At 37.1% G+C, this 25,718-nt stretch overlaps 1 protein-coding gene and 1 pseudogene across 7 annotated transcripts in view; both read right to left on the bottom strand.

Annotated features, from left to right (window-relative positions):
* The window catches only part of MARK1 (microtubule affinity regulating kinase 1), a 138,954-nt gene that overhangs the window by 32,605 nt on the left and 80,631 nt on the right, over positions 1-25,718 (bottom strand). For 5 of the 7 annotated variants that reach the window (XM_032136289.2, XM_032136290.2, XM_032136294.2 and 2 more), the window contains exons 6-9: positions 24,971-25,041; positions 13,236-13,292; positions 10,696-10,932; positions 10,487-10,606 (exon numbers count right to left, since the gene is read on the bottom strand). In XM_032136289.2, coding sequence (XP_031992180.1) covers positions 10,487-10,606; positions 10,696-10,932; positions 13,236-13,292; positions 24,971-25,041 — 485 coding nt within the window. Of the gene's footprint in view, positions 1-10,486; positions 10,607-10,695; positions 10,933-13,235; positions 13,293-24,970; positions 25,042-25,718 lie in introns of those variants that run through there. The other 2 variants (XM_032136298.2, XR_004244986.2) reach the window with 2 other exon arrangements.
* On the bottom strand, positions 2,702-5,718 carry LOC116457258 (histone deacetylase 1-like; annotated as a pseudogene).

The following is a 25,718-nucleotide window of genomic DNA, read 5'->3' as shown; positions in this document are numbered from 1 at the left end:
CTGGGTATTTATCCAAAAAAAAACTGAAAGCAGAATATCAAAGAGATATTCAGAAACTTATATTCACTGCAGCATTAGTCAGAAAAGCCAAGATGTGGAAGGAACCTAAATGTCCATTGACAAATAAATTGATAAAGAAAATGTGGTACATAAATACAAATAAATATTATTCAGCCTTAAAAAAATCCTGTTATATGTTACAACATGGATGAACCTTGAGGACATTATGCTAAGTGAAATAAGCCAATCACAGAAAGACAAATACTGCATGATTCTACTTATACAGATTATCTAAAGTAGTTAAACTCACAGAAACATGAAGTATAATGGAATGGTGATTGCTGGGACTGATGAGGGGGAAATGGGGATTTGTTCAATGAGTACAGAGTTTTAGTCACACAAGATGAATGGTGATTGCTGGTGCTGATGAGGGGGAAATGGGGATTTGTTCAATGAGTACAGTTTTACTCACACAAGATGAAAAAGTTCTGGAGATCCGTTGTACAACAATGTACACACAGTTAACGACACTGTGATACACACTTAGAAGTTGTTGAGGGTAAATATATGTTATGTGTTTTTTACCACCATCACCAAAAACAAAAAGGCAATCTAGTAGAGAATTTACTATATTCATGGTCAGGCAATGGGAAACTGGAAGAAACTTATTTGAATAATTCTGTATTAATTTAGAAAGATTGTTCACTTTTTATTACTACAGAATTTTAGGTTTTCATTTTAGGTGCTGATATATTAATTGCTTTTTCCAGGTCCTGTAAAGTACATTCTCCATCTTTAAACTTTACTTGCCAATATTCCACTAAGTAGAAAAATAACTTCCCATATATATATCTTTTGAAGGCTAATTTCTTGACTGCCCAGGTACCTTCCCCTCCTTTATTAATATCTCCCTAAAGCTAATGACTAGAAAATAAAAAATCCAGGGCAGATCTCTAACAACTGGAATCTCTAAGAATACTGCTGTGCTGGACTGGAGGCTTTTCCAGAGGTCATTGTCACATGATTTGTTTTTTTTTTTAAAGACAGGGTCTCACTATGTTGCCCAGGCTGGAACTCTTGGATTCAAGCGATCTGCTTGCCTCGGCTTCCCAAAGTGCTGGGATTATAAGCATGAGCTACCATGCCCGGCCACATGATACATTTTTTTTTCACTTTCATATTTTTTATTATTATTATTATTATACTTTAGCTTTTAGGGTACATGTGCACAATGTGCAGATTTGTTACATATGTATCCATGTGCCATGTTGTTTTGCTGCACCCATTAACTCATCATTTAGCATTAGGTATATCTCCTGATGCTGTCCCTCCCCCCACCCCACAACAGTCCCCGGAGTGTGATGTTCCCCTTCCTGTGTCCATGAGTTCTCATTGTTCAATTCCCACCTATGAGTGAGAACATGCGGTGTTTGGTTTTTTGTCCTTGCGATAGTTTACTGAGAATGATGTTTTCCAGTTTCATCCATGTCCCTACATGATACATTTTTAAATTAAACTTTCTAGAGAATTCATATTCTCTTGGAAGGCTAGGGATTGAGACTCAGGAATCCTTAGCCTACAGAGGATGCTGTACAAAAGTTGTGGGGTGGGTGGGATTCTCCAGGAAGAATGAATAGTGTAAGAATGAATAGAAAAGGGCTCAGAGTACAGCCTCAAGGAACACTAGTATTTAAAGGTTAGAAAGAAAAGAAATCCAAAAAGAAAAACCCGCACAGCATGACACGGAAGGCAAGGAAAGAGTTCTTCGAAGAGGGGAGAGCGCTGTCCTGTCAAATATGGCCAAATGGTCAAATAAGGTGACGCCTAAATAAGTAGCCCCTTGTGTTTAGCAACAGAGATGGGGGACTTTGCTGGCGGAAGTTTCAGTGGAGTGGTGGCATTAGGAACCAGAAAGTAAATGGACTAGTGAGGAATGGGTGATGGTTTAAGTGTAGATACTCTTCAAAAAGGCTCACTACAAAGGAGGAACAAGATGGCAGCACTGAAAGGGGATTGCCGGGTTGAAGGATGCCTTTTTTAGTGGAAGAGATTCACGTATGTATAAAAGCTGAGGAAAAGGAGTCGATAGAGACAAGGTTCAGTTGGTTACAGAAGAGAGAGCCTTTTTGAAGGGGTGAGATACTGAGAAGGAAGGTAGATAGTCACCAAATCCAGCAAACAGATGAGTGAGTGAAGTCTTCAACAAAAGACATCTTTCCACTGTGACAAGCAGTGGGGAGAGATGGAGTCTAAACAGTGAATTTAATTTTTTTTTGTATAGAAATGTACCATTTTATTACAAAGAGTCTCAAAAATGAAAACGGTATCTCAAAAAGGAAACTAGACCACCAACCTCCACCTGCAGAATTAGGGGAAGACAAAGGGCAGGCAGTGTGAGTTTCTTGGCTCACTTGAGAAGAGAGCCAATCTAAAAATGGCTGATGTTACATTAGGAGTCTGAAAAGAACAGGAGACCCTTGAAGACCTGGCCACCTCTTCTAGAATGTTCAATAAGGGTACCTTTCCAAAGCTACTAAGCAGGCATTTGGAATTTCAGGATTTTGTCTTATGGTTGCATAAAAGTATCCCTTTCACCCAAACCTGGTACCCTTTATGGTTCAAAGTTAAGAACTGGGGAAGGATGGAAGGATGGGTGGCAAGGCAGCTCCTAGAAGAGTTCACCCAGCATAGCTGCCCTGGGCTCAGGGCTTTGGTTTCTGTCTAGTCCCTGGGGATATTTATATTTAATAAACTTTCCTATAAATACACAGAGAAATAGAAAGTATAAAATCTGAGGTGTTGGTGGAGAAAGGCAGGGGACTTGGGAAGAAGCCAGAGCTGGAGAGGTCTGCTCAGGCCAACCTGACCTCCTCCTTGACCCCTTTGGCTTCTGGCTTCTCCTCCTTGGTTTTCTCCTCTTCGGTGACTTCGCTTTTCTCATCTAGGTCTTTCTCTTTTTCATCCTGTTTTGACTCTCTTGGCTTTTTTGAAGTTGGAAGAGTTCTTGTGGCCACCCTCTCCCACCTCATCAGACTCAGAGAACTCTTCCTCACAGGCAATTCGTTCGTCAGAGGAGCAGATCGAGAGGCATTTGTCAGGGTCTTCTTCGCTCTCATCGCCACTCTCCTCCGGGACGGCTCCTCTGGAATCACCTGCATTTGGACCCAGGTGTGTGGGGCAGCATTCTCAGGTTCTCAAACAGTTGCTGTTTATCTTCTCCAAGTACTATTCGTGTTCTGGTTAGTCATACTGGAAGGACTGATGTGGAGCTTGAAATCGGGTCCAAACTATTCCAAGTAGTCGCTGTATGGAAGCTCATTAGGGATCTCTGTATCCAGGGCCACACCTGTCTCATATGTCCAGCACTAGGCAACATTACAAACGATGGAAACACTTCCTCCCAGCACCAGCATAGGCAGGTTAAAGCTCTTGACAAATTCCATACACTTGGCATGCCCCCCCCACCCCCTTTTTTTTGAGATGGAGTCTCACTCAGTTCCCCAGGTTGGAGTGCCCTGGTGCAATCGGCTCACCGCAACCTCCGCCTCTAGGGTGCAAGCGATTCTCATGACTCAGCCTCCTGAATAGCTGGGATTACAGAAGTGCACCATCATGTCTGACTAATTTTCGTATTTTTAGTAGATGCGGGGTTTCACCATGTTGGCCAGGCTGGTGTCAAACTTCTGACCTCAAGTGATCCTCCTGCCTTGGCCTCCCAAAATGCTGAGAACAGGCATGAGCCACCACGACAGGCCGGCATGTGCTTTGATGATCAGATTGAAGCAACCTAACCAGTCCCCAGATAAGGAGTCTGAGCCACACTGTAAGAGCACTGCACTAGGCTGGAACATCTCCATTACTTTGAACGTGACCAGCTTGAAAATGGCCTCACAGGACTTGTCGTCAATCCCATCTTGGAGCAGGTAGTTAACAGCATAATACTTGCCTTTGCCAGCCCCAATATCCTGTAGATCCCTAGTTCCTGAAAAGTTCTCTCCATACTTAGGAGAAGACATAGTCATGACCCAGTCTATGGTATAGAAGGCCTCTTCCATCCCATCTCCATGGTGAATATCAATGTCAATATACAGCACCCTCTGGTGATAGGTTAGCAGTTCCAGGATGGCCAAGACAATGTCATTAATGTAATAGAAGCCAGATGCCTCAGGCTTCTTCGCATGGTTCAGGCCCCCAGCCCAATTCACAGCGATGTCTATCTGCTGCTTATTAAGTTTGACAGCACTTGCCACAGAGCCACCAGTAGACAACTGCAAGAATTCAAACAGGCCATCGAATACTGGACAGTCCTTGCCGATGTTGAATCTGCATCTGCTTGCTGTGCTCGAACATGTAATCTGAACGGATGGAGTGCAAGAATTTAATGTAGTCATCCCCATGGTACTTGGTCATCTCCTCAGTACTGGGTTTGTGAGGGTGACAGATTTCTATTTTTCAGTGGAGATCATAGTTGGGCAGCAAATTGTGAGTAGTAGATTTGGTGAGGCTTCATTGGATGGTCTTGTCTATAATAGTAATTTCCAACATCCCCGTCGTAGTAGTAACAGACTTTCCTCCTGGTGCCCTGTGTCTGCGTCATCTTGTTTGCCTCCCGTCCCTCCCATCAGTTGGTCTCAACAGTAATGTTTAAGGTATGGGAATGGGAAGTGAAGAGTACTCATGACTTTTGGTTTCTATTTTCTCAGTAGAATAAAAGACAAGGATATTTGCCTAGAATATTTTCCCCTATCTTCCCACCTAAGTTCCTTTTTATTTCAAAATGACCACATAAAGTCTGGGACCTTTCTGTTACTCTTTTTCATGGCACCCTGATCTTTGCCTACAATTGAATGTAGCTTGTTGTTATGTAATATTTTGGTGTACCTGTTAATCATGTGTCTCCACCACTGGACCATAAACCCAATCAAAGAATGATCCATGTCTGGTTTGTTCAATATTGCATATCCAGCACCTAAAGGTACCCAGCACTAAATGGTCAGTACATATTTGTAAATTGAATGAATAAAACCTCGTCTTAATCACTCATCTGTCCTTCTCCTGTGTTCTTATATCCTAGTGTTACTGTTATTAAACTCTACCTTTGATTACAGTTAGTTGTGTATAGGTTTATCTCCTTCACGTTATTTAAAGTCCTTGAGGACAAAGGCTGTGCCTTATATGCTGTTTTTCTCACTACAGATGCTTGTTTGTGAACAAGGTAGTGTTTTAAAATAATGTTGCTACAAGATCCCTGGGTAAGACAGAATCCAGAGACTAGCAACAAGAAGACACCTTATGAAGTTGTTATAACGTCCAGGAAAGAGAAGAGAGGACTGAACTAGACATGAGGAAATGGAAGAAAGAAACCATAAGTATAATCTATTGCAATTGATGACAAGACTCATTTTGGTTCTGAGGGAATGGATGGAATACAAGAGAGTTCTGAGAATTTTAAATCAGGTGCCTGGCAGAATATGGTTTCTATAAATTAAGCAAGAAATATAGGAGCAATAGCAGATTTGATAGCTGAGAGATAAGCAATTAGAAGAAAAATGAAAATAATTTTCTGATGTTTCTCAGTTAAGTTGCATTTATTTGGTGCTCCCTTCACATCCACATGTTCCTGTCAGAAAAAAATATATACATGGATCAAACCCTTAAGTGATTTGTTTGTTATTTGGGGAAATGAGATTTACTTATGAAACCTAAAATTTTCTTTTCTTTTTTTTTTTTTTTGAGATGGAGTTTTGCTCTGTCACCCAGGCTGGAATGCAGTGGCACAATCTCGCCCCACTGCTACCTCCGCCTCCCAGGTTCAAGCGATTCTCCTGCCTCAGCCTCCGGAGTAACTGGGATTGCAGGCATGGGCACCATGCCTGGCTGATTTTGTATCTTTAATAGAGACAGGGTTTCTCCATGTTGGTCAGGATGCTCTTGAACTCCCAACCTTAGGTGATCCGCCCACCTCAGCCTCCCAAAGTGCTGGGATTACAGGCGTGAGCCACCGTGCCCGACCTAATTTTTTTTTTTTTTTTTTTTTGAGATGGAATCTCATTCTGTTTCCCAGGCTGGAGTGCAGTGGCGTGATCCCAGTTCACTGCAACCTCCACTTCCCAGGTTCAAGCGATTCTCCTGTCTCAGCCTCTCAAGTAGCTGGGATTACAGGCGCTTGCCACCATGACCAGCTAATTTTTGTATTTTTAGTAGAGACGGGGTTTCATCATGTTGGCCAGGCTGGTCTTAAACTCCTGACCTCAGGTAATCCGCCCGCTTGGGCCTCCCAAAGTGCTAGGATTACAGGTGTCAGCCAAAACTATTTGAATACACAATACAATTAACTATTTAAAGTGTGCTATTAGCAGTGAGTTTTAATAAAGACCAAAAGAACAACTCGAAGTGTGGGCTGGGATTTTCAGGGAAGGAACTATAAGGGGGCAGGATGTAAACTGGTTTGAAATATAAGCAGTATTTGGAATGGTGCAAAGCCATGGCAGAAGGATATGAGGAACAGTGAGCAGGCACCCTTCTTTTACTAAGCACACAGATCGTATACAATGAAAGAATACATTTTATACAACATTTTATAATTAGCACGGGAAAAAAAAACAATAGAAGGACTGACGGCTAATCCTCACATAAAACTAGATTTGAGGCTAGGCTGAGTCAGAAAAAGTAGAAAATGCAGTGATAAGGAAAGAGAATTGGGCAGTAATGAGAGAATCAACAGTTTTGTTTCCCTTTATTATTATTATTATTATTATTTTTTTTTTTTTGAGACAGAGTCTCGCTCTGTCGCCCAGGCTGGAGTGCAGTGGCGCAATTTCGGCTCACTGCTGAAAAATTAAGTATCAAAAGTCAAACACTCTTATGGGAGGACCAATGATGACAACGAGAGGGCAATAAGAGGAGCTTTGCTCCAGGCTCAAATTTTGCATTGTTTTGAAAGGTAATATAGTCCATCTTGTTTAAAGACTGGAAAAATGAATGAACACATACAAAACAGGGAAAGCAGGAAAGTTTTTCAGTTTCTTTCTAATAAAAAAATCTAGACCTATCAATATTCCAATAAATGGGTTAAAAAAACCCTAGTGTACAACATAAAGCATAAATCCTTTTAAAATCATAATGTCCTCATTATGAGAGGACAATATTACACATGGAAGTTCCAGACTAGGACAATTAGAAAGAGCTGACAGCATTCACATATATAACCTGAAAAAATTATGTAACTGTTTGCTTATGCCTAGAAACAAACTATAGGCCTAGTAGAATGTGAAACTAATTTCATTAATTTTTATTTTCACAGATGATAAATAAGGCATTTAACTTATGAGTCTTTAAGAAACACTTTAATAAAATACACAGTTATGTCTGGTAGCAACAGAAAGGTAAGTTAAATAAGTTTGAAACAACATGCAACCATGTAAGGTTCTCTAAATCAAATTTCGATATTAGCAAAATATATAGTGAAGAAAGACTAGAGGATACTCTAATCAATAATTCATGACACTAAAGTAACACTGAAAAACATTCATGATGTTCCATTTTTTTAAAATGTGGAAATTACCAGAAAAATATTTTATATTAAAATATACAAAGTTGGTACGAATCTATGAGGCTTATTAGCCAGACTCCTTAAGAAAAGTAGTTAAAAGACACTGACAGCTTATACATGAAGAAGCACAAACTATTCAATAAAAATATTCCATTTTATTGCTAATAAAAGAAATACGAATTAAAGCAAGGCACCAAATACTAGAATTTGTATCCAATATTGAATCAGGCTATGGAGAATAGGTACATTCAAAAGCCCTGGGTCACACACATCTTTTGGCAATGATAAAAGCTATCCGATCACTTACACCCTTTGACCCAGTAATTCCACTCTGAAGAATTTATCTAAGCATATATCCCAAAGGGGAAAAATGTATACCACATTGTTTTTTATCAAAAACAATGGAAACAACTCAGATGTGCAATAAGCAGGAATAGTTAAATAAATTATGATACGTAACCCAAGGAGAATAACATAGCTATTAAAAAGGAAGGAGTGCATTCTTATGACAAAGCAAGAAGTGCATATCAAAAGCTTGTAAGGTTAAAAAAAAGAATGGAACATGATATAAAACATTACTAACACATAAAATGTTATGTTTACATACTAAAGATGAGTATTTTGAAAATAGCTTGAAAAAAGTTTACAGATTTTTTACTGTAAAGCTAATGAAATTGGTATGAAAAATAAAAGTGAAGACTAACAATTTTTGAAGTCACCAATATTTCTAGGAGAATTTCTTAAGGTATGGTATAAGAAATATTTCTTTTTTAAAAAATGGTGTCAAGTTTCCCTGGAAAGTCATTTCTGGGAACTGTGAAGCAAATCAGCCTTTGTATAGTAATATCTATAATATTATGATAATATTTCCAGTGGGGACTCGTGGTTTCATAGCTGAAAAACTTTGTTTTGGTAAGCTGGAACAGAAAGTTGCAAACTATACTGAAATATATTAGAGTGAGCTTCTGATGATCAAATATTTTAGTAATAAAAATTTGGCTTTTAAATTCAACTCAAAGCACTCTAATATTTTAATCCTCAACATGTTAATAATAATGATAAAAGACTAAAGTGTTTGGCTAGTATAATCATCTTTAAGACATAAGCACATCTTACCTACTGTCCATAGACATCTGTAATATCTATTCCCCCAAAATAATTTTTGTATGTTCTTTTTGCTCTGCTCATTAGCTAAGCTGCTGCTTCAACTCTGGGCATTTTATTAAGTGTCACTCAGGTAAAGTGGGGTTCTTATGATAAAAGTTAGTCACAAAACAGGATTACAAAACATGTTCTCTAAAGTTCATTATTTTAGAACTGATATGAGAGTCAACAATTTTAGCTTTTAACTATTTCACCTAATTTTTCTACGAATAATGATGGAAAGCTTTCAAAATAAGTGATATAAAAGTGGGCATTATATAGTACATGTTCTCTATTAAAGCATTACCTCATATTTTTTTTACCCCCAAAAGGGGGGAAAAGCCCATAAAACTCATAAGCTGTAACTAATCACATTTAAACAAATAATTCAGTAAAAAAATCATGATCATTAATCAACTGACACAAAGCAGTCAAAATAATTTCCCAATGGAAGTTGCCATCCCCTAACTTCCATCAAAACATGCTGTATCTTCTACTGAAAAATATTTGTGGAAATAAAATTACAAAGCCCACACTAACCTGAGAGCTCTGTACACAGGGATGGCTCACTATAAGGCTGCCTCCTAAGCAGCATGAAGTCCATGACAGAAAGCCCCATCGCTACACTAAAAAAGTACAGTTTACATGAGGTTAATTCTCTGAATTCTCTACCCTTTCTATTAAGGCAAATAAAAGAAGACAAAGTACTAGTGAATAATGCATGCTGAATCTCTGAAATTATCTTAGTAAAGGCTAAAATATCATTCTTAAAAACAGATGTGCAAAATACTTAAGAAATAAATTATTCTAATTGCAGTGCCAGAAGAAAAAAAATAGTAGACATTTTGGTTATGTGAACTTGCTTGGCTGTAACATACTTAGTCCATTTATAATAATGTCTATTATTACAAATAACCTCACATACGCAATATATGTAGGCAACACAACAATGTGTTAAGAAATGAAATGCCTGTTTCCAATATGTTGTACTTAAATATTTGTAAATTTTCTTTACTAAAGTTGAGAGGTTTCTATTACATGTTTATTTTATTTTGTTTTTTTTTTTTTTGCGATAGAGTCTCGCTCTGTCACCCAGGCTGGAGTGCAGGGGCGTGATCTTGGCTCACTGCAAGCTCTGCCTCCCGGGTTCACGCCATTCTCCTGCCTCAGCCTCCCGGGTAGCTGGGACCACAGGCGTGCGCCACCTCGCCCGCCTAATTTTTTGTATTTTTAGTAAAGACGGGGTTTCACCATGTTAGCCAGGATGGTCTCGTCTCCTGACCTTGTGATCTGCCCGCCTCGGCCTCCCAAAGTGCTAGGATTACAGGACTGAGCCACCGCGCCTGGCCCTACATTTTTAAATGCTAGATATCAATGTCAGATATAGCTGTGAAATATTCACTAGATTAGAATTTTCACTATTTTCTTTTATCCTTGAAATATTTATTGAGTACTTACTAAAAATAAGGTTTCTGTTTTCGACAAAGCAATTTCTGACAGTGGCTACGTTTTCCTCTTTCTCTAACTAAAAGTCAACTTAACCTCTATTTTTGTGTTGTTTTTATTTAATACGGCACTGTAGAACAAAGAGGAAATAATAGTTTTTAGAGACAGCTACTGTAGCAACTTTTGAAAGTGAAAAAAAGTCATGTAATTTTCCCTACCTATAAACAAAAGGCAGATTAGATAATTTGGCAACTTTCCTAAGAAAACATAGGAGAAAAATGCTCTTCAGTTCCTGGAATATTTTAATTGTTAAAATTTAAATTTGGAGTACAAAAATTTACTTACTTCCAAGCTGCCTCTCTTTATTGGATTCAGGACTAATAATTTCTTCAGAAGATTTTCACAGTCTGTGGACATATAGAAGGGAATACGGTACTTCCCTCGTAAAACTCGCTCTCGCAGTTCCTTAATAAAAGTGAAAGAAAGCACTTATAACTGTTTTTTGAAATAATCACACTTGGGGATAAAACATTAATAAAGAATTTAGCTGATACCTTTAAATTCTGGCCATCGAAAGGCAAGGAGCCACTGACTAATGTATAGAGAATGACGCCCAGACTCCACACATCCACTTCAGGCCCATCATACTTCTTTCCTTGGAAAAGCTCGGGAGCAGCATAGGGTGGGCTTCCACAAAATGTGTCCAATTTGTTCCCAACTGTAAATTCGTTACTAAAACCAAAGTCAGCAATTTTAATATTCATATCACCATCAAGGAGAAGGTTCTCAGCCTAAGGAAAATAATAAAAAGAACAATGTAAAAAGCCTACATAAAATAAAAATATTTGTAAAAGTGTTTTAGCTTCCAAACTTACATATCTCTTGACTCTCATTTCTAAATGTAATATCAAATTTTGAAGCCCAGTATGGTACTTCAATGCATAACAGTTCTGAATTACATCTATATAAGACTAAATTTTAACACTACATAAGGAAAGCTCTCTTTATATGCATATATGCAACTACTTAAGAAAGGTTATTTAAAACCCATTTTCTTTCATAGGTTATTTTAAACTCATTTTTTTCCTCATAGTCAGAAACATCCTGGAAGCGTACCTTAATATGACCTACTCTAAAGAACATAATACTAATCCATCTTGGACTTAAACCAACATGATTACCCAAAGGAGCTCTATTTTAATAGGGTATTGTTGGTTAATGCAAGGCTCAAAGGTATATCTACAGTAACTGCCTGTCAGGGGTTCTGTGACTACTAATTCATTCCTTTGTCTTCTCTTGTAGAATGTTTCCTCAACAAAGTACTGTTTCAGTAAAACATGACCAAAAAATACAGCCTCCATTATATCTTGTCTGTTTTAAGCTTCTTTTTGCTGTTCTAAAACTAGATTCTCTTCCTGACATATATTTTACATAGAAAACAGTGAATTTTCCACGTTCTGAGATGGTTTTCCAAAATCCTAAAGCAGAATCCCTCAAAGACAATATTTTACATGTCCCTTTTGTAAACAGAAGCAACTCAATAAAGGACTTGCTTTTGTACATGTTTTATTTTAAACTCTATTACAACGGACGGATAGACTAACAAAGTTATAGGTTACTTTGTAGATGTGTTTTATCAGGTTCCAAAAAGAAAAAATTTGACTTAAACAAAAATCAGATTTCTCTGTATTACTGGAAGGTCCAACAATCATAAGAGTCAAGCACTCTGCCCATCATAAATCTCTTCCCTCTCTACCCACCACAACCTTTCTTTTCTTCTTTTTTATGGTATACTAGCTTGGGATATTTGTTTTCATTTTATTTTGGAAAATGCAGATACACCTAGAACCCAAAATATACAATAAAAATAAGGTATCGTTTACTACATAAATACTATAAAAGCACATATATTTGGAAAAATTTATATTAGATTGTAACATTTTTGAACTGTGACAAAACCAGGTTATTTTTATGTTCTGATGTAAGGGCCTGGTCATTGTAAATTTCTGCAGCTGTTTGTCAGCAAGCTGGACTTTTTTCAGTCTCTCTAAAAATGTCTGGATGGATATCAAAGTATCCAAGCTGCCTCAGAAGAGAAGAGCTGCAAGGGGTTCTGAGGTCTCCTTCCAGCAATGTACAGGAAAACTCTCTCTACTGGACTGGGGGGAAAACACAAGGTTTTGAACATGATTATTTTTTGCATATTTTTTTCATATAAGAAATGAGATGATAAACTGGGAGTTAAACACAGAAGCAGGGGAACAGTTCTTTTCTTTCTCATTCATCATGGAAGTGATTCCCCTTAAAATAGCCAAGGAAAGAAACCAAGAAATAGAAAAATTTGGAGCAACAGAAAATTCATAAGCTCTGAAAAATGAAGCTAAAATACAGAATTAGACTTGACTTTTGACAACTGTTTAGGATAATATATTCAAATATAACCCAAACTGGTGCTAGTAGTTGATAAAGGTGATGAGGAAAAAAGTAAAAAAGATAATTAAGACTCCTATGTAAGGGACAATGCAAACTGTATTTGGAAGATTAGAGAAAAAAGGAAAAAAAGGTATAAACATTTCAGCCCAAGGTGTTTTCACTTTCAACAAAATCTATGTAGCACAACCATTTATTGACTAACTACACATTTCTTATTCCAAAGTATGCTCATTTATACTACTATACGCATTTAGTGTTCATAAAAATGTTTTACAACTTTCCTTAGTTCTTTGAGCTTTAAGGTAGAGTGTGAATACTGTCTCTTATGTAAGGGAAACATGGGTCTGTGCTCTGACTTTGCTTCTGTCTGAGGTCCCACACTTTTGGCTAGGAACAAAGTTCCATATCTATGCATTTAAAACAAACTAATTAGTAGTGAATCAAATCGTCTAACCTCTAAAGCTAGATAACTTCTCACTCGTATTTTCTTCATTTGCTCAGTGAAAATATTACCTTCCATAAAGTTGCTGTGGGAATCAAAAACTAACTACTTGTATAGTGTCTAGCAGCACAGGCAATAAAATAGACAGCTCTAATATTATTATTAAATATATGTTAATAATAAAGATTTTTTTTAAAAAAATTACACTCAGAAGCTTACCTTAAGATCACGGTGAACAATGCACTTTTGATGACAATACTGTACAGCAGATACAATCTGGAATAAATATTTGGATAAAAGAGTCCAATTATTAAAAAAACACAATTTTCCCCAATAATCACCTCCAATTTAGATAAATTACTAACTCAGATTTCAAGGTAATATTTAATAAATATGCTACGCCTTTAGTTCAGAAAACTATACACATTAAACTTCCGCTGCTAAATGCAGAAAATATGGAAAAGTAATAATCTCTTGCTAAAATACAATAAAATATTTGTCAGAGGCTGTGAAGATTTCATACAGATCATTTATAGTTCTCTGTTTATGTGACTGAATGTGTACAATTTATAGTTTTGGCCAAATAGTTTATTACAGTGTTGAAATAAAAGCTTTGGCACACATGAATTAGTATTTTAAGATAATTGTCTCAAGTTAAAAAAGCAAAACTCTATTCTAGGAATTACATCAAATGTGTTCAAGGCATGTTTCTTTAGTGAGGCCAATTCACTAAGAACTTATCAATGAGGTATTTAGCAATATCTATATTTATCTGTTCATATATAAAGAGAAAGGAAAATTTTTGAGCCTTAAAAAGAAACCTGATCAGCAACAGAAAAGAGGGAAAAATGAAATTCAATCTTAAACCTGTCACTAATTCAGTCAGGTGAAGTATTCTATGCCTGTAACTTGATTTTGTATGCAGCCATAATTTTTAACCATCACCAGGGCTCTTTGGAGAAAAGGACTAAACAAGGAGGAACCCAACAGTCTAAAGGCCAAAAATATAAGAGAAATAGATTATAAACAATTCTATGATAGCTCTTTATTACATAAAATACAGAAATGGAAAGCATCTGATAGCAATCAATTAAGAACTATTTTGTACATATAATTACATCTGATGAATAGAAGTATGGTCATTTTAATGTACATCAGAACATTCAATTCTGTGGATTCAGTTAAATATAAAAACAGTTTGAATGTTAGGCATTTACAAATGGAGACAAAAATGAGATTTTTTTAAAAGTCTAAAGGTGATGTGAAGTATGACCATGCTAATAGGAATATGGGTGGAAAAAAAAACTTCAAAGTAGAAGTAAACTGATATTTCAGTATTATAAAATTATTCTAATGGATATTAAAATGGTTCAAAGACAGAGAAAACATGAATTCAAAACAAAATCATCAACACACAATGAGTAATATACAATTCCATTTAATTCATTTTGATTCAACAGTTTATTGAGTACCTGCTATGTACAAGGAAATGTGCTGGTTGCTAGGCAAATACAAAAATGAAAACTAAGTGGACTCTGTCCTTAAGGCGCTTATAATCTGATTAAGAAGAGAAAATAAGGTATATATTCTCTATATACCTTGTATTATGGAGGTATATATTATTATATATAGAGGTATATATTATTACCTTTCTATATATTGTATATAGAGAGGTATATATTATTCCCCTATAATACAAGGTAGAATCATAGAACTCTACCTTTTATGAGAGATTCGTAAAAAATAAAGAATAATTTCAGTTGGAAATGCTTCCTGAAGGAGGTGATATTTGGTCTAAGCCATCCTTGAAGGACAGAAATATTTTAAAATGTGTAGATCTGGGGATGGGGAGGTGATGAAATGCATTAATGACAAGGGAACTGTGTATTTGAAAAGCAGGTAGGACTCATGCCTATAATCTCAGCACTTTGGGAGGCTGAAGTGGGAGGATGATCGCTTGAGGCCAGAAGTTCAAGACCAGGCCTTGGCAACACAGTGAGACGCCATCTCTACAAAAAATAAAAATATTAGCTAAGTGTGGTGGTGTGCACCTGTGGTCCCAGCTACATGGGAGGCTGAGGCAGGAGGATTTCTTGAGCCTAGGAGGTCGAGGCTGCAGTATGCCATGTTCACACCACTGCACACCAACCTGGATGACACAGTGAGACCCTGTCTCAAAAACAACTAACAAAGAAACAAACAAAAAGACCAAACAAACAAACAAACAAAAAACCCACAAAACCAAACCAAACCAAAAATCATGTAAAAAAAAGGAGGTGGAAAAATGGTGACAGTGGGAGTCAAATCTTGACAAATAGGTAGGTAAAAGTCATGAATTCAAAACTAGGCAGGTACTACAGAACCACTAGATGTTCTTGGGCAGGGTGACTGGGAATGATTACAATCAATTTGAAGTATGATTCCCACAAATACAGAAGGTTCTAATGATGAACATTTTGTAGTATTAGTTTTCTTAAGCAATATGCTTCAAAATTCTAATACCCAATTTTCACTAAATTATGTTCATTAGCCAAAAGATATATACATTTATATGTATATTTTATCAGATATACTATATAGGTTATAGTATGTTCATATTATAAGATTTTTGTATCATGGGTGACAGAAATTTGCTGATAATGACATTATCTTTTATTAGTCACATGTTTGTGTGATCCACTGAAGGTATGCAACAGATAATAATTTGGTTACCAAACATGATCAGAGGCCATGCAACTCATGTCAGACAGAATGGTCTCTATGAAAACAGTTCTATAGGTACTTCTGGAATCAAACATTTCCTGAGCCTCAAAGCATCAAGAATGGAAAGATAATTACAAAGAATCCTCTGCATTAAGCATGTGTTCTACCCAAACTCTATGAACTCTGAGCTATCAGTCAAACGTGGTAGTTTATTATAGTATTACCACACTTGCTTAGCAGGGAACAATTTCTGCCATGAAAGAAGTTCTGCCTTCTGACTCACTGCAAGAATCACCCTCCACAAGCCCAATTTTTACTGCATTATTTTACAGCTAGACCTTCCCATCTCAAATCATTCTGTACTTCCATAAATAGGATATAGGAACTTCTCTATGAGCCTTCTATTAATGGATCCTGAAAACATGATTTACTGTCAGCTGGGTATTGACGGTAAGACCACACACATCAGTGTTTTGCATTGAGGTGGCGTCATCAGGGTTACTTCGCAATTATTAATACTTATAAGTGGTAGACTTGATATTGCAAGAATTGAATCAATATTATGATTTTTTTTTTTTTTTTGTAGGCTCAAGTCTTAAGGAATGTAAAAGCATTTTATGGGCAATGGCTGCTCAGTGGTCTTAAAATGCCCAAGTGTCTTCGGTATTTCTAAGAGTAAGGTCAAGGACGTATATACATTTATCCTTATTGACACAGTATTAATACATACATTCTTTCACTGTTAAAATAAAAAAGCAAATAAAATTAAATGTATATTCATTAAGTCCGTAAGAGTTTAAATCAAATCCATAAATAAAATAAGCTCCTCAAAAATAAATTTAAGTATAAATTTACCTTTAGTCAGGTAACTACAAAATAATGTACGTGTGTCCGTGTGTATGTATGTTTACATATCTCTGGTTTCTAAAAATGTGAGTTAGTAACTTTTTTAGTTTTGGGAAAACATATATAGATACTAAATACATTTAAAATTTACAGTAAATAAATTAGAAAGAAAATATTTGCCATTGTTTTACAATTTAAATAGCATTCATTTGGCACTCAGTCTCTGCAATGTAAAGAATATGAAGATGATTTCAAAATATTACAGACTTTATTTAAAAAACAAGCCAATTTTAGTAATTATTTGTATCTCTATAAAAATATCTATGTCCCAACCTCCTGTCCTGCTCTCGCTCACCAGCAAAGATGGAAAGCTCTTTAAAATAGCAGGCATTTCCAACTTCTCTAATTCCATATAGTACCCAGTACAGCTTTCTACATCTATCAAAAAATAAGTAAAACTAGCTGCCTTAAAAAATAAGAGTAAGTAGCAATAATCTTTAAAATATACATTAGGATTCCAATGGGAATATTTAACGCAAATTGGAACTTTCTTGCTGGTCTGCTACTAACAAAAGCTACTGTGACTGATATTAAATGAGTAATATTTAAAACGATGTGTGTGGCTGGGCGCAGTGGCTCACGCTTGTAATCCCAGCACTTTGGGAGGCTGAGGTGGGCAGATCACCTGAGGTCAGGAGTTCAAGACCAGCCTGGCCAATGTGCTGAAACCCTGTCAACTAAAAATACAAAAATTAGTTGGGTGTGGTAGTGTGTGCCTGTAATCCCAGCTACTTGGGAGGCTGAGGTAGGAGAATCACTTGAACCCAGGAAGCGGAGATTGCAGTGAGACAAGATAGCGCCACTGCACTCTAGCCTGGGTGACAGAGCAAGACTCCATCTCAAAATAAATAAATAAATAAATAAAATAAATAAATACATGTTGAGGGGCATTCCAAGATGGCTGAACAGGAAGACCTCCAGTCTGCAGCTCCCAGCATGATCGACGCAGAAGACAGGTGATTTCTGCAATTCCAACTGAGGTACCTGGTTCATCTCACTGAGACTGGCTGGACAGTGGGTGCAGCCCACGGAGGGCGAGCTGAAGCAGGGCAGGGAAGCACAAGGGGTTGGGGTTATTTCCCTTTCCTAGCCAAGGGAAGCCGTGACAGACTACCTGGAAAAACGGGACACTCCCTGCCCAAATACTGCGCTTTTCCCAAGGTCTTAGCAACCAGCAGACAAGGTGATTCTCTCCTGTGCCTGGCTTGACGGGTCCTACACTTGCTCACTGCTCACTGCTAGTGCAGCAGTCTGAGATTGATCTGCGAGGCAGCAGCCTGGCTGGAGAGGGGAATTCGCCAATGCTGAGGCTTGAGTAGGTAAACAAAGCAGCCAGGAAGCTTGAACTGGGTGGAGTCCACCGCAGTTCAACAAGGCCTATTGCCTCTAGACTCCATCTCTGTGGGCAGGACATGGCTGAACAAAAGGCAGCAGGCAACTTCTGCAGACTTAAACGTCCCCGTCTCACAGCTCTGAAGAGAGCAGTGGTTCTCCGAGCACAGCATTTGAGCTCTGAGAATGGAAAGACTGCCTCCTCAAGTGGGTCCCTGACCCCCATGTAGCCTAACTGGGAGACACCTCCCAGTAGGGGCTGACAGACACCTCATATAGGTGGCTGGCCCTCTGGGACGAAGCTTCCAGAGGAAGGATCAGGCAGCAATATTCTCTGTTCTGCAATATTTGCTGTTCTGCAGCCTCCGCTGGTGATACCCAGGCAAACAGGGTCTGGAGTGGAACTCCAGCAAACTCCAACAGACCTGCAGCTGAGGAACCTGACTGTTAGAAGGAAAACTAACAAACAGAAAGGAATAGCATCAACATCAACCAAAAGGTCATCTATATAAAAACTCCATCTGTAGGTCACCAACATCAAAGACCAAAGGTAGATAAAACCACAAAGATGGGGAGAAACCAGAGCAGAAAAGCTGAAAATTCTAAAAATCAGAAGGCCTCTTTCCTCCAAAGGATCACAGCTCCTCGCCAGCAACAGAACAAAAGTGGATGCAGAATGACTTTGACAAGTTGACAGAAGTAGGCTTCAGAAGGTCTGTAATAACAAACTTCTCCAAACTAAAGAAGGATGCTCGAACCCATCTCAAGGAAGCTAAAAACCTTGAAAAAAGATTAGACGAATGGCTAACTAGAATAAACAGTGTAGAGAAGACCTTAAATGACCTGATGGAGCTGAAAACCATGGTGCGAGAACTTCGTGATGCATGCACAAGCTTCAATAGCCTATTTGATCAAGTGGAAGAAAGGCTATCAGTGACTGAAGATCAAATTAATGAAATAAAGCGAGAAGATAAGGTTAGAGAAAAAAGAGTAAAAAGAAATGAACAAAGCCTCCAAGAAATATGGGACTGTGTGAAAACACTAAATCTACATTTCACTGGTGTACCTAAAAGTTACGGGGAGAATGGAACCAAGTTGGAAAACACTCTTTAGGATACTATCCAGGAGAACTTCCCCAACCTAGCAAGGCAGGCCAACATTCAAATTCAGGAAATACAGAGAACACCCAAAGATACTACTTGAGAAGAACAACCCCAAGACACATAATTGTCAGATTCACCAAGGTTGAAATGAAGGAAAAAGTGTTAAGGGCAGCCAGAGAGAAAGGTTGAGTTACCTACAAAGGGAAGCCCATCGGACTAACAACGGATTTCTTGGCACAAACCCTACAAGCTAGAAGAAAGTGGGGGCCAATATTCAACATTCTTAAAGAATTTTCAACCCAGAATTTCATATCCAGCCAAACTAAGCTTCATAAGTGAAGGAGAAATAAAATACTTTAGAGACAAGCAAATGCTGAGAGATTTTGTCACCACCAGGCCTGCCTTACAATAGCTCCTGAAGGAAGCACTAAACATGGAAAGAAACAACTGGTACCAGCCACTACAAAAACATGCCAAATTGTAAAGACCATCGATGCTATGAAGAAACTGCATCAATTATTGGGCAAAATAACCAGCGAACATTGTAATGACAGGGTCAAATTCACACAAAACAATATTAACCTTAAATGTAAATGGGCTAAATGCCCCAATTAAAAGACACAGAGTGGCAAATTGGATAAAAAGTCAAGACCCATCAGTGTGCTGTATTCACGAGACCCATCTCATGTGCAGAGACACACATAGGCTCAAAATAAAGGGATGGAGGAAGATCTACCAAGCAAATGGAAAGCAAAAAAAAGCAGGGGTTGCAATCCTAGTCTCTGATAAAACAAACATTAAACCGACAAAGATCAAAAGAGACAAAGAAGGCCATTACATAATGGTAAAGGGATCAATTCAACAAGAAGAGCTAACTATCCTAAATATATAGGCACCCAATACAGGAGCACCCAGATTCATAAAGCAAGTCCTTACAGACCTACAAAGAGACTTAAGACTCCCACACAATAATAATGTGAGACTTTAACACCCCACTGTCAACATTAGACAGATCAATGAGACAGAAGGTTAACACGGATATCCAGGACTTGAACTCAGCTCTGCATCAAGCAGACCTAACAGACATCTACAGAACTCTCCACCCCAAATCAACAGAATATACATTCTTCTCAGCACCACTTCGCACTTATTCCAAAATCGTCCACATAGTTGGAAGTAAAGCACTCCTCAGCAAATGTAAAAGAACAGAAATCACAACAAACTATCTGTCAGACCACCGTGCAATCAAATTAGAACTCAGGATTAAGAAACTCACTCAAAACCGAACAACTACATGGAAACTGAACAACCTGCTCCTGAATGACTACTAGGTAAATAACAAAATGAAGGTAGAAATAAAGATGTTCTTTGAAACCAATGAGAACAAAGACACAACATACCAGAATCTCTGGGACACATTTAAAGCAGTGTGTAGAGGGAAATGTGTAGGACTAAATGCCCACAAGAGAAAGCATGAAAGATCTAAAATTGACACCCTAACCTCACAATTAAAAGAACTAGAGAAGCAAGAGCAAACACTTTCAAAAGCTAGCAGAAGGCAAGAAATAACTAAGATCAGAGCAGAATTGAAGGAGACTGAGACACAAAAAACCCTTCAAAAAAATTAATGAATCCAGGAGCTGGCTTTTTGAAAAGATCAACAAAATTGATAGACCACTAGCAAGACTAATAAAGAAGAAAAGAGAGAAGAATCAAATAGATGCCATAAAAAATGATAAAGGGGATATCACCATCAATCCCACAGAAATGCAAACTACCAACAGAGAATACTATAAACACCTCTATGCAAATAAACTAGAAAATCTAGAAGAAATGGATAAATTCCTGGACACACACACTCTTCCAAGACTAAACCAGGAAGAAGTTGAATCTCTGAATAGACCAATAACGGGCTCTGAAATTGAGGCAATAATTAATAGCCTACCAACCAAAAAAAGCCCAGGACCAGACGGATTAACAGCCAAATTCTACCAGAGGTACAAAGAGGAGCTGGTACCGTTCCTTCTGAAACTATTCCAATCAATAGAAAAGGAAGGAATCCTCCCTAACTCATTTTATGAGGCCAACATCATCCTGATACCAAAGCCCGGCAGAGACACAACAAACAAAGAGAATTTTAAACCAATATCCTTGACAAACATCGATGCAAAAATCCTCAATAAAATACTGGCAAACCAAATCCAGCAGCACATCAAAAAGCTTATCGACCATGATGAAGTCGGCTTCATCTCTGGGATGCAAGGCCGGTTCAATATACGCAAATCAATAAACGTAATCCATCACATAAACAACCAACAACGAAAACCATGATTATCTCAATAGATGCAGAAAAGGCCTTCAACAAAATTCAACAGCCCTTCATGCTAAAAACTCTCAATAAACTAGGTATTGATGGAACGTATCTCAAAATAATAAGAGCTATTTACGACAAACCCACAGCCAATATCATACTGAATGGGCAAAAACTGGAAGCATTCCGTGAATGGGCAAAAACTGGAAGCATTCCCTTTGAAAACCAGCACAAGTCAGGGATGCCCTCTCTCACCACTCTTATTCAACATAGTGTTGGAAGTTCTGGCCAGGGCAATCAGGCAAGAGAAAGAAATAAAGGGTATTCAATTAGGAAATGAGGAAGTCAAGTTGTTCCTGTTTGCAGATGACATAATTGTGTATTTAGAAAACCCCATTGTCTCAGCCCAAAATCTCCTTAAGCTGATAAGCAACTTCAGCAAAGTCTGAGGATACAAAATGAATGTGCAAAAAATCACAAGCATTCCTATACACCAGTAACAGACAGACAGCCAAATCATGAATGAAATCCCATTAGCAATTGCTACAAAGAGAATAAAATACCTAGGAATCCAACTTACAAGGGACATGAAGGACCTCTTCAAGAATAACTACAAACCACTGCTCAACAAAATAAAAGAGGACACAAACAAATGGAAGAATATTCCATGCTCACAGATAGGAAGAATCAATATCGTGAAAATGGCTATACGTACCCAAGGTAATTTATAGATTCAATGCTATCCCCATCAAGCTACCAATGACTTTCTTCACAGAATTGGAAAAAACTACTTTAAAATTCATATGGAACCAAAAAAGAGCCTGCATTGTGAAGACAATCCTAAGCAAAAAGAACAAAGCTGGAGGCATCATGCTACCTGACTTCAGACTATACTACAAGGCTACAGTAACTGAAAGAGCATAGTATTGGTACCAAAACAGACATACAGACCAATGGAACAGAACAGAGGCCTCAGAAATAATGCCACACATCCACAACCATCTGATCCTTGACAAACCTGACAAAAACAAGAAATGGGGAAATGATTTCCTATTTAATAAACGGTGCTGGGAAAACTGGCTAGCCATATGTAGAAAGCTGAACTGGATCCCTTCCTTACACCTTATACAAAAATTGAAGATGGATTAAAGACTTAAATGTTAGACCTAAAACCATAAAAGCCCTAGAAGAAAATCTAGGCAATACCATTCAGAACATAGGCATGGGCAAGGACTTTATGACTAAAACACCAAAAGCAATGGCAACAAAAGCCAAAATAGACAAATTAGGATCTAATTAAACTAAAAAGCTTCTGCATGGCAAAAGAGACTACCATCAGAGTGAACAGGCAACCTACAGAATGGGAGAAAAGTTTTGCAATCTACCCATCTGACAAAGGGCTAATATCCAGAATCTACAAAGAACTCAAAGAAATTTACAAGAAAAAAACAAACAACCCCATCAAAAAGTGGGCAAAGGATATGAACAGACACTTCTCAAAACAAGACATCTATGCAGCCAACAGACACATGAAAAAGTGCCCATCATCACTGGTCATCAGAGAAATGCAAATCAAAACCACAATGAGATATCATCTCATGCCAGTTAGAATGGTTAGAATGGCAATCATTAAAAAGGCAGGAAACAACAGATGCTGGAGAGGATGTGGAGAAATAGGAACACTTTTACACTGTGGGTGGGAGTGTAAATTCGTTCAAACATTGTGGAAGACAATGTGGTGATTCCTCAAGGATCTAGAACTAGAACTACTATTTGACTCAGCAATCCCATTACTGGGTATATACCCAAAGGATTATAAATCATGCTACTACAAAGACACATGCACACATATGTTTATTGTGGCACTATTCACAACAGCAAAGACTTGGAACCAACCCAAATGTCCATCAATGATAGACTGGATTAAGAAAATATGGTACATATACACCATGGAATACTATGCAGCCATAAAAAAGGATGAGTTCCTGTCCTTTGCAGGGACATGGATGAAGCTGGAAACCATCATTCTCAGCAAACTATCACAAGGACAGAAAACCAAACACCACATGTTCTCACTCATAGGTGGGAATTGAACAATGAGATCACTTGGACACAGGCGGGGGGAGATCACTAGGACACAGGCCGGGTAACATCAGTGGGGGTCTGGGGGAGGGATAGCATTAGAGAAATACCTAATGTAAATGATGAGTTGATGGGTGCAGCAAACCAATATGGCACACGTATACCTATGTATCAAACCTGCATGTTGTGCACATGTACCCTGAAACTTAAAGTATAATTAAAAAAAGGAAGAAAAATAAAATAAAATAAAATAAATAAAAAATTTTAAAAATGATGTGTGTAATACTTTATTTAAGGGTAAGCTTGAACTTCCATCCCAGGATAGAAAATAATTTAACAGTAGGTGGTTGAATGCCATTCAGTTTCTTAATGTTGTTTTCCTTATTACCAGTTGTCTTTATATTCAGCTATTTTAATACGAATATTTCTAGGAATCTATCCCAAATAAAAGTGCTATGCATACCTTTGGTATAAAGAATTTCACAAATTGTGTTCCAAAAAGCAATAATTCTGTGAAATATTAATAACAGAGGTTTCACAAAACAAACACATTTCATTGTCAATTTGGAGAATGCCATGTTACAACAAGTTAAACAGGCTTTTTCCTCCCCTCCCTTTCAGGACTTCTCTATTTGTTAACATGTTAACACATACGTATATATCTTAGAGAAAGATCTTATATCAGTATTTGGTCTTTTCCCAACATACTGATTACAGAACCTCTTTAATTGTAGAATTAGTGTCCATGCAGGCAGAAGAGGTAGTGAGCCATTTTTAAAATTCTAAATTTGATAAAAGTTTAGGATATAGTAAATTATCCACTTAAACTTTAGTAAATTTTATAAACAATTTACAATTCACTAATTTGCTATTTATATGTATGCTTATTTCAATCACTTCAGTTCTAAAAATTAAAAACAAAATTCTAGATAAATTTATTTTTTCTTATGTTATCATTTCTGTAATAAGTCATATTCAAGTTGAACTGGAAATATGAGTATCTTACCATATTCCTCTGCCACAATTTGGAGTTTCTTGCCTACTTGGTTAAATAAAATTGACCATATTCTTTAAATCTACAAAAATGAGTTTAAACACCAAAATATCTTTGATTAAAAGAATATAATATAATAACCTCTTTAAACAGTACACATATATGCTGTATATATAAAGCCAGTAATAATTTATGATAATTACTGGATAAAGACTTCAAAGGGTTAACTAATTTTTTTCTATCTCAGTCTAGTCTATGTTTCCAGGACTCTCAGAGAGTTAATAAGGTGAGTCTCATCTATAAATATTTACTCTTTACGACAATCTAAAAATAACCATCTGCAACTATTTAAATTTAAATTCAGAAAGGTTTATTTTTTAGGAGTTTTCCATCCTTAAAAACATAAGAAAGCAGGAATTCTTCTTTTTAAAATACCATGTGCTGTGAAGTCCAGTTTGTAATACTGTCCATTGTACATCGCTACAAATATCAGCAAAACAAAATTGAAAACTACTTTCCATACCTGCCTAAATTTTGCACGGGCCTCTTTCTCTTTCATTCTTCCATGGGCAACTAAGTAATCAAATACTTCACCTGAATCAGAAAGGTAAAGCAGGTAGTAAAATATACATAGATTTTTGGTTAACAATATATGCAATGTCAAGTTTTTTCCTTGTTTATAAAGAAGCTTTTGGCCCACAATTTTCTGCTAGTTTATGTAAGTTACAAACTAACACATGAATAGAAAAAAGGAAAAAATTACACATAAAATTGAGTATCTGTAGCAGTTTGTGATTTAGCAAAACTCTTTAAAAAATAAGTCATAAAAACACAAGCAAGAAAACTTGCTTTCTGCTTTCAAGTATTATGTAATAATACAGTCAACTCTTTATTATCCATTCTAGTAAAGGGAAGCCACAGCCTGGGCAATCAAAAATTACATTTGGCTTTATATTTGGGGCCTACATTTCAAACAAAATGATGAAGTGTGTTTTGTTGGACTGCTCTTTTAAATTCTCCCTGTCATGTAGTCTGGATAAAATTCCATCTCACTACTTCCATCCACACTGATTTATTTCTTTCCTTTCCTATACTCTGTGTTTATTCTCACTTTACTCATTTCATACATTTTAGTAGTTAGCCACAAATTATACAGAATTAAATCATTTGTGTATCTCTATTACCCCAGATGAACTGTAAATTACTTGAAAATCATCATAATATCTGTACTTAATTTGCATCTTCATCTTCATGGCAGAACACAAAGTGGA

Source organism: Hylobates moloch, unplaced genomic scaffold, assembly GCF_009828535.3.
Source record: "Hylobates moloch isolate HMO894 unplaced genomic scaffold, HMol_V3 SCAFFOLD_18, whole genome shotgun sequence".
NCBI classification, from domain to species: domain Eukaryota; kingdom Metazoa; phylum Chordata; class Mammalia; order Primates; family Hylobatidae; genus Hylobates; species Hylobates moloch.
This window is presented reverse-complemented; position numbering and strand designations above follow the sequence as displayed.